The sequence below is a fragment of the Emydura macquarii genome, unplaced genomic scaffold (genome assembly GCF_026122565.2).
Source record: "Emydura macquarii macquarii isolate MOO-44397 ecotype Brisbane River unplaced genomic scaffold, CSIRO-AGI_Emac_v2 contig_3113, whole genome shotgun sequence".
Classification (NCBI taxonomy): Eukaryota; Metazoa; Chordata; order Testudines; family Chelidae; genus Emydura; species Emydura macquarii.
The window spans coordinates 1,891,624-1,898,835 of NW_027133250.1; the positions used below are offsets into that span (position 1 = coordinate 1,891,624).

At 57.5% G+C, this 7,212-nt stretch overlaps 1 protein-coding gene across 1 annotated transcript; it reads right to left on the reverse strand.

The window, feature by feature from the left end:
* Positions 1–796: 796 nt before the first annotated feature.
* On the reverse strand, positions 797–6,755 carry SLFNL1 (schlafen like 1). Its single transcript, XM_067530784.1, has 3 exons — positions 6,342–6,755; positions 4,161–4,850; positions 797–928 (listed from the first exon to the last, which is right to left on the reverse strand). The coding sequence occupies exons 1-3, from the start codon at positions 6,753–6,755 to the stop codon at positions 797–799; spliced, it is 1,236 nt and encodes a 411-aa protein (XP_067386885.1).
* Between the last annotated feature and the right edge of the window lie 457 nt (positions 6,756–7,212).

Consider the following 7,212-nt stretch of genomic DNA (forward strand, 5'->3'; position numbering starts at 1 on the left):
AATGCTAACCATCTCATTCAGCAGCAAAACCCCATGTCATTTAACTTTACCAGTTATAACGGGCACCTCTGATTTCCAAAAGGTGAAGAACGACCAGTCCTACCACAAAAATGGTCCAGGATTCTGTTCCTCATCCCCATACCCTTGTATAATGGGGTTCTGGGCTTTATAATGGCAAGTGGACTGGTTCTTTGTTTTGTCTCGTGAGCATTGACAGTGTACTTCCAAGCCCCACAGTGGAGTTGTGTCAGAGGGAAGAGTACTGCCCTGAACCATCTACCCTGCTTCTCTAGGGCCTGGGATTCATGCACACTGCATGAGATCACAGCTCCAGGCACCTACTCAGCACCTGATTTGGGGGGAACTCATGGGTGTCTTAACACTTTGGGGACAGCATTTATAATGTGATCTCAATCTTTTCTCCTTTCACATACTAAAATGGGCTGAGGCTGTCTGTTTCCACCTGAATTCACAGGTGAAATACTGTTCGTAGTCTCTGGGCTTTGTAACTTCATGGTCGGAGTGATCAGTGATGAGCAGGTTCCCACCTGGCTAGTCCAGCTAGTCAGAGATGGAGTCAAACTCTCCACAAATGCTCTCTGCTACTGCCATCCGCTGCAGGCTGGCGTGCTGCCAAGAGATGAACAAAGCAGGCCTGAGCCTGGAGTTCCGAGGCCAGTGCTCTGTATGGGAATGAATTTACTTTCGAAAGCTGTACAAATATACCTGGACTGATTTCTCTTCCTTACTATGTTTTCCCCTGCCTGCCATAAGGCTGCTCCTGCTCTGCTTTGAATCACAGAATGGTGCAGAATCGAGATTTGGGATTTAGGCTCCGCTGCTGGTTGATTTGTTGCTGCAGGCTCTCTTTCTCCGTCGTCAAACTCTCTATCCGCTTTTCCAGCTTCCTCACTTCTCCTGTCCATTTCTGAGGATGTACAACAGCACAGTGACATTGTCACAGCAACGATTCACAAGCCAGACAGTGCCCTGCCTAGCTCCCATGGCAGGCCATGAGGTGGGAGTTATGCTGTGGGCATGGTAACCTGCCCGAAAGGCAGCCAGGCGTGGACAGTTTGCAGGGGAGACAGCATGTCTCAGTCCCTCTGGCCCCTGGTCTACCCACTACCCCGGGCTGTGGCAGAACCACTTTGAATCTCCATGCTGCCTGATTTGGAGCACGGACTTGCACCAGCTGAGTCCTCACTGCCGGGCTGTTGTGGGCTGGGCCTCTCCCCTGCGTGAAGCGGTTCCACACTATAACTAATGAATGGTCACTGGAGCAAGCATTTGCACCTGCCTCTCCACCGCCCAGCTGCATGTCCAAACCACGGGGCTTGGCAGTTTGTTTTTCACAAAGAAGGGCTGACCTGGCTCAGGTGCCTATCTCCAGGAGTGGGTTCATGGCTGAGACCCCTCTGTGGAGACAGGAGCCTTCCTCTGGCCTGTCAGGTGCTGGAGACCCAGATGGAGGGGGGGTGGGGTGGATCTGAGCCCTAAGCCTTGCCCCTTTCCTCTGCATTTCAGTCCTGGGCTGGCTTTTGTGCCTCCCTCTTCTTGGCACGGGGTGGGAGAGCTGGGGCCTACCGTAGGGCTGGGCATTCTCCTGGCTGGCAGGGCCCCGCTTGCAGTTAAGCCTTGTCGTGTACTGCACTGCAATGTCTCCATCCCCTTTGGGAATCTAGCCCTAACTTCCTTTCCACCGCTGTGGCCTCGTTCACTGCATGGGAATTCCTGTGAGTGAAGCTGCTATGCTGCAGGAGCATTACAGTCTAGCAGCGGCCTGGCCTGGTGTGGGTGTAATGTTAACCAGCCTCTCTGCCAGCGCTGCGCCAGCCTCTGAGGAAGGGGGGAGGGGGACAGCCAGGGGAACTGGTTTTCGCAGAGCTAGAGTCCTTCCCTTCTCTGTGTGGGCAAACAGTCCAGCTGGGACTGGCTTATGGGGCCCACTTGCTATTACTCATTGTTATCCCTCTGAGGCAGAGGGGGGGGGACCCAAAGGGGGATTAAGATGGAGCCTAGTGCCTTCCTGTAATCACAGTAGAGTGCTGGGCCCTGTGTGGGCAAAAACAGTCCAGCTGGGACTGGCTTGTGTATGGGTCAGCGGGACCAGGGAAACTTGTACAAAACCTTGATGAAAGTAACCCTCTTGTAAATCGGCAGGAGGGGGGCTGGGGGTCTGCATTCCTCTCCCACACTGGCCCTTCAGTTGGAAAATTACACAGCACTTCACAGGCGGGCTGGAGCCAGCCAGCAAGAGCAATGCCTGTGCCCTGAGATTACAAGAGCAGGGGCACCCAGGGAGGGGAAATGGCTAACGCGATTTGGACAATGGTCAGCACCCTGGGTGGAGAGGGGGAGATGGGTGGGTCCCAGAGCTAGCCCAGGCAGGATGAGAGGGAAAAGAAGGCAGGCACAGCTGCTCCAGCCATCTGCAAATTCAGGGGATGGCGGTGAGAGAGCCTGGAAGCTCCACGCTCTCTGCTTGCTACAGTGAGGAACACGTAACCCTCATCCCACACAGCAGCCGGCAGTAGCCCTAACCCAGGCCTAGCCCCCGACTCGCATCCTAGCGGCAGGCCGAACGCTCACCCTACACCTAGGCTGAGAAGTAAACAGCCCTGGCCCGGTGCCGCGATGGAATGCGCTCTCTAAAATGTAACCCGAAAGCGAGTCCTAACCCTAGGTGTGGGGTGACCACTGCGCCCAGCTCTAAACATAACCTAGTTCTGACTTTAACCCTGAACACACATCTAACCCTAACCCGCGCCCCTCCCTCTACCCTGAGCAGTAACCCGAACCCCACCCTAAAACTAGACACAGGCCACAAACTCATCCTAAACTCAAGCCATAGACGCAGGCCACGCACTAACCCAAAACCTAACCTTAATCTCTGCCTAATCCCAACCCAGGCCCAGCTGTAGGCCGAGCAGTAACCCTAACCCTACAGCTGCTCCTAGCGCTAACTTAGGCCAAGCGGGCTCCCTAATACTCATTCAGGCCGAACTTTGCCCCTAGGCAGAGCAGTAAGGGGTGAGCAGTCTGGCCAGCCCTCACCGCAACCTAGGCCTAACCATAGCGTTACAATCAGTCAAACTCCAGCCTGAGCCCTCCCCATTATCCAGCCCCAGGCCTTGGCGACCCTGCCATAGTCACCTCAGAGGGGGTGAGATTTGAGGGGTGGCAGGAAGCGTCTGGACTGTCGGTAGGGGAAGAGGGGAGGGTTATCGTTATGTTTTACTGGTTACAAGTGACGATGCTGTAATAATTCAAGCTCAGGATGACTGTGTCCACACCCACTTAATGCCACCACCCAGAAGTCAGCGATGGACAGCTCTGCCAGATAACGAGTGCTCGTTTTGTTACAACGAAGCAAAGTGTGAATGTGACAGTCACTGCAGCAGGTACATGGAGCTACAGTAAATCGTGATCACTAGGAGGCTCCACGTGCCTGTCCACGGTGCGTATTTTTGTTCCTAACCCTTCTGTGAAATGGTGGTGTCTGGGAATTGGGTGATGTCCCTTTAAAGAGTTAGTGAGCTCTCTAGTGGTGCTCACTGTCTTCTGTCTCAGAAGCCACCAGTACCTTGGAGATCAGCAGCATGTGTCTGCAGCTGGGCCGGGTGTTTGGGCCTAGTTAGGAACCGTGGTCATTTGGACCATGCGGGTCCGTCACACAAAGGATGTATGTTGTGGAAGGGCCAAAGACACGACAAAAATGGACAAATATAATTAAACGAGGGACAAAGTGGGTCCCGGAAAGCAGTGTGATGAACCTTTCCAGCCACGTGCCCATGTCTACAGCCACAGCGAGCGGGCGAGGGAAGGAGTGTACGGGGATAGGTCGATTAGACAGAAACTAAAGGGTGTGGGGCTCAAACCATCGCCCCTGGGCTTGGCGAGAGCAGAGCCACAGCTGGGGGAAGCTCAGCCATGCACTGACTCAGCCCGGGGCTGAATGCCACCTTGGCTGCCTTCAACAGGAGGGGCTGCAGCTCGGTGACCAGACAGCACCTGTGCACAATCAGGACAAGGCTAACAGGCACCTCTACACGACAAAGCCCTGAATGTCAGGACTGTGCCTAGCAAATGGGGACATCTGGTCCCCCCAGCTGCAGCTCAGCCTTGCCCTGTATTAGTTGCCTTTGCAAACCAGTTACCTGCCTGCACCACTCCTGGATGGCGCTCCCAGAGAGCGGGCCTTGGACGCTGCCGTCCCGGCGCAGGTACACTTCCCCCTGGTCCGTTTCGTAAAGCAGCAGCTCCCCTTGCTGCCTGGGCAGATGCACGCTTAGCCGGATCACCTTCAGGAAGACGTCGGTGTCTTCTGCTTTGACCACGGGGATGAAGGTCAGGGTGTAGGCGTCGGGGAAGACCTGCGGCTTGAACCCTTTCAGAATGGAGTCGATGAGCAGGCGGGCACGGTCCTCCTCTTTGTGCCCGCACCTGACCCCCTGCACGAAGCCGCTGTCCTCCACCCCCACAAAGAGGCTGCCCCCTTCGCTGTTGAGGAAGGCGCACACGTACTTCCGGACATGGTGCTTGAGGGTCACGCTCAGGTACTCGCCCCCGCCCCGCTTGAACTCCACGTTCCTGGTCTCACTCCCCATGAAGGCGCCATAGAACAAGCGCTCCTGGCCCACGATCTCCCTCCGAACGATGGCGCTGTCTGACCTGGTGCCACTCAGAAACGTTGCCGGCCGCTCCACCAGCTTCTGGGCTTGAGGGGGGCCCTTCCAGTTAGAACTGGGCTGGGCGTCCGCAGACTCCCGCAGCCTGCTCTTGCCAGACTCCGGACGTCCCAGCATGGGAGACTCTGGGGAGCTGGCACCATTCACCTCTGTGTCGCCCTGTGCACAGCCAGAAAGATTAAACGTCACGCAGGAAAAGACAGGGCAGAGTGGGTGTGACACCGAGAACCACAGCCAGGGGTATAACACCAGAACAAGGGCCCTAGTCGTAATAGTCAGGCTTTAAAGCAGATGGACCCTTTATTTAATTGCAATCCTCCTCCAAGTGACAATGCATGGCTATGCCCCCCAGCTGCCGCCCGGCCCCTGCGGTATCACCACTGGCAGAGTTGCCAACTTCAGAAACTAAAACTGAAGTTCTTTCTGCACCTTTTACTCCTGTCACACTCAGCACAGTGCCGAGAGCGGGAGCTGGAGGCTATGCCTCCTTGGGCAGCATCAACAGAACTGTTTGATTCAACCTCCCACTTTTCCCTCTGCAAACCCCTTGAAGGATGGGGGTGACATACAGAGCCTTTGATGTGTGAACCAGTCCAAGGCCAGACAAGCCTCTAAGTCCCACCAGCTGGACACTGCTGGGGCCAGCCCTAGAGCGTGTTTTTCTAATGCATGGGTTACTTGAGTTTTCTAATTGCTGCTCCTGCAAATCCCCTGGGATCTGAAAGTCAAGCTGGTGCTTTCCTTCCTGCACATTATCATCTGTAGTCAAGGTTCCACCAGGCCAGGTTCGACTCTTGGTAGCATGTGTGCAACCCTCCTTGTCTTCTAATCCTGCCTGGCTTACGCAGACAGCCCAAGGGCCTTGGCCAGAACGGACTGGAACATTGCAAACAGTTCTGCTGATGGGGCACAAGAAGGAACAGACTCCAGCTACGCCCTCCTAGCCTAACAGGAGGGGGGACATAGCAACGACTCAGTGATTAAAAAAATGTCAGCCGCTCTGGCTCTGTGAACCCCTCTTCCCCAGCAGGGGCCAGCACAAGGCCTGACCCCCACAGTCCCTCTGAAGCCCTCGAACAGGGCTATGTGGGATTATGTGGCACACAGACCTCGTGCAGAGGGGTGGGTGTCACCCTCTGACTGCACCAGATCGCAGTGTGTCCCCACTCAGAGCATCGCCTGGATGTGGCGGACAGGAGAGAAGCCGTCCTGGGGTGGAGGCCTCATGCGCGGGCCAGACTGGGAACGCAGTGCTGGGGAAGGAAGCTCTGTCCCATCCCAGGCCCAGCCAGGCAGGTGGTAGCGCTGCAGTGCAAACAGGGGCCCAGTAATCATTCCGGCTGTGCCAAGCGGGCAAGCCCTGCGGCGTGCTGATTCTCAGCAGCTCACAGCGACTGCTCAGGCCCATGGGGTGAGCGGCGGAGCAATGCAAAGCCCAGCCTTCGATGGCGGCGCTGCTGGGGCTTAGCCCTCCTGCGCCCACCCCGGGGAGGATCGTGGGTGAGAGCCCCCCCCTTGTCCTGCACCCTGGGGACCTCAGGACCAAGAGGCGGCATGTCCAGCCGTGTGCAGCCAGCCCCACTGGGCCTTCGCCCTCCCCCAGGCTAGTGCAATGCATCATGCCTGGCCCGACTTATCGCCTGTGCCTACCTCTTGGCACTCCTTAGCGCCGGGCGAGCCTCTCTGGCTTTCCCCCACCACCAGGGTTTTCCCTTTCACCACCAGCTCCTTCAGGAGATGTGGCTCCATGTCTGAGGCCACCTGGAGCTGCCTCAGGAGGTTCGCGAGGCTCAGCTCAGTGGCCACCTGCACGAAGGCGTAGGCCCGTCGCGGTTTCTTCACCACTTCGATGTCGTGCCGTTGCAGGCTGAGGCTGGCAGTGCCCAGAATGTCCTTCAGCATGCTGCAGAGAACCTCGCGCGAGTACTGCGGGTTCAGGTTCCCAACGTACAGGGTGTAGACGCGCGTTTGGGACGGCAGCTCCTCCTCCACGGGCCCGGCCAACAGCTCCTCGGCTGTCTCGTCCGCAGGCTCCTCGGCCGATACCTGCGGTGGGTTGTCCATTGCTCACAACCCCAGCCAGCCCCCGGCGCCGATCGCCGACTGGGCCCCTCTCCAGCGAGGGTGGGACGCCAACGCCAGGGCGTCAGGCAGCAGGACTAGCCGTGGTGCTTTCCCAGCCGGCCGCCTCTGGTCTCTGCCGCTGGCAGGGCGGCTGCTGCGTGGCTCGCCATGGGAAGTCCAAGGGCCCTTTCCGCCCGTCTGGCAGCCGCTGCTCCGCCCGTTGCTCAGGGAGGAATCAGGAGCATTCCCGAAGGCTGCTGCGGCTGAGCCCCGTGTTACATGCTACACGGAACAGGCTGAGACGAGCCTTGACTTCAGCCCGTGACCGCAGAGCCAGCGCCCAGAGCTTCCCCGCTGCGGGCCCAGGAGTGGAGAGGGCGGCCCGGTTTGCTGTGAGCAGTGCTGGGTGGGGCAGTGTCACACGCAGCGTTCGCAGCAGGGCCGGAGAATTGCGGGG

What these genes read in the sequence shown, in the direction of transcription:
- SLFNL1 (XM_067530784.1), bottom strand. Translation starts at nt 6,755, where the DNA reads ATGGACAACCCACCGCAGGTATCGGCCGAGGAGCCTGCGGACGAGACA. An exon ending in GCGCTAAGGAGTGCCAAGAG is followed by an intron (nt 4,851 to 6,341) that starts GTAGGCACAGGC and finishes GGCTGTGCACAG; the next exon opens with GGCGACACAGAGGTGAATGG. An exon ending in TCCAGGAGTGGTGCAGGCAG is followed by an intron (nt 929 to 4,160) that starts GTAACTGGTTTG and finishes GTACATCCTCAG; the next exon opens with AAATGGACAGGAGAAGTGAG.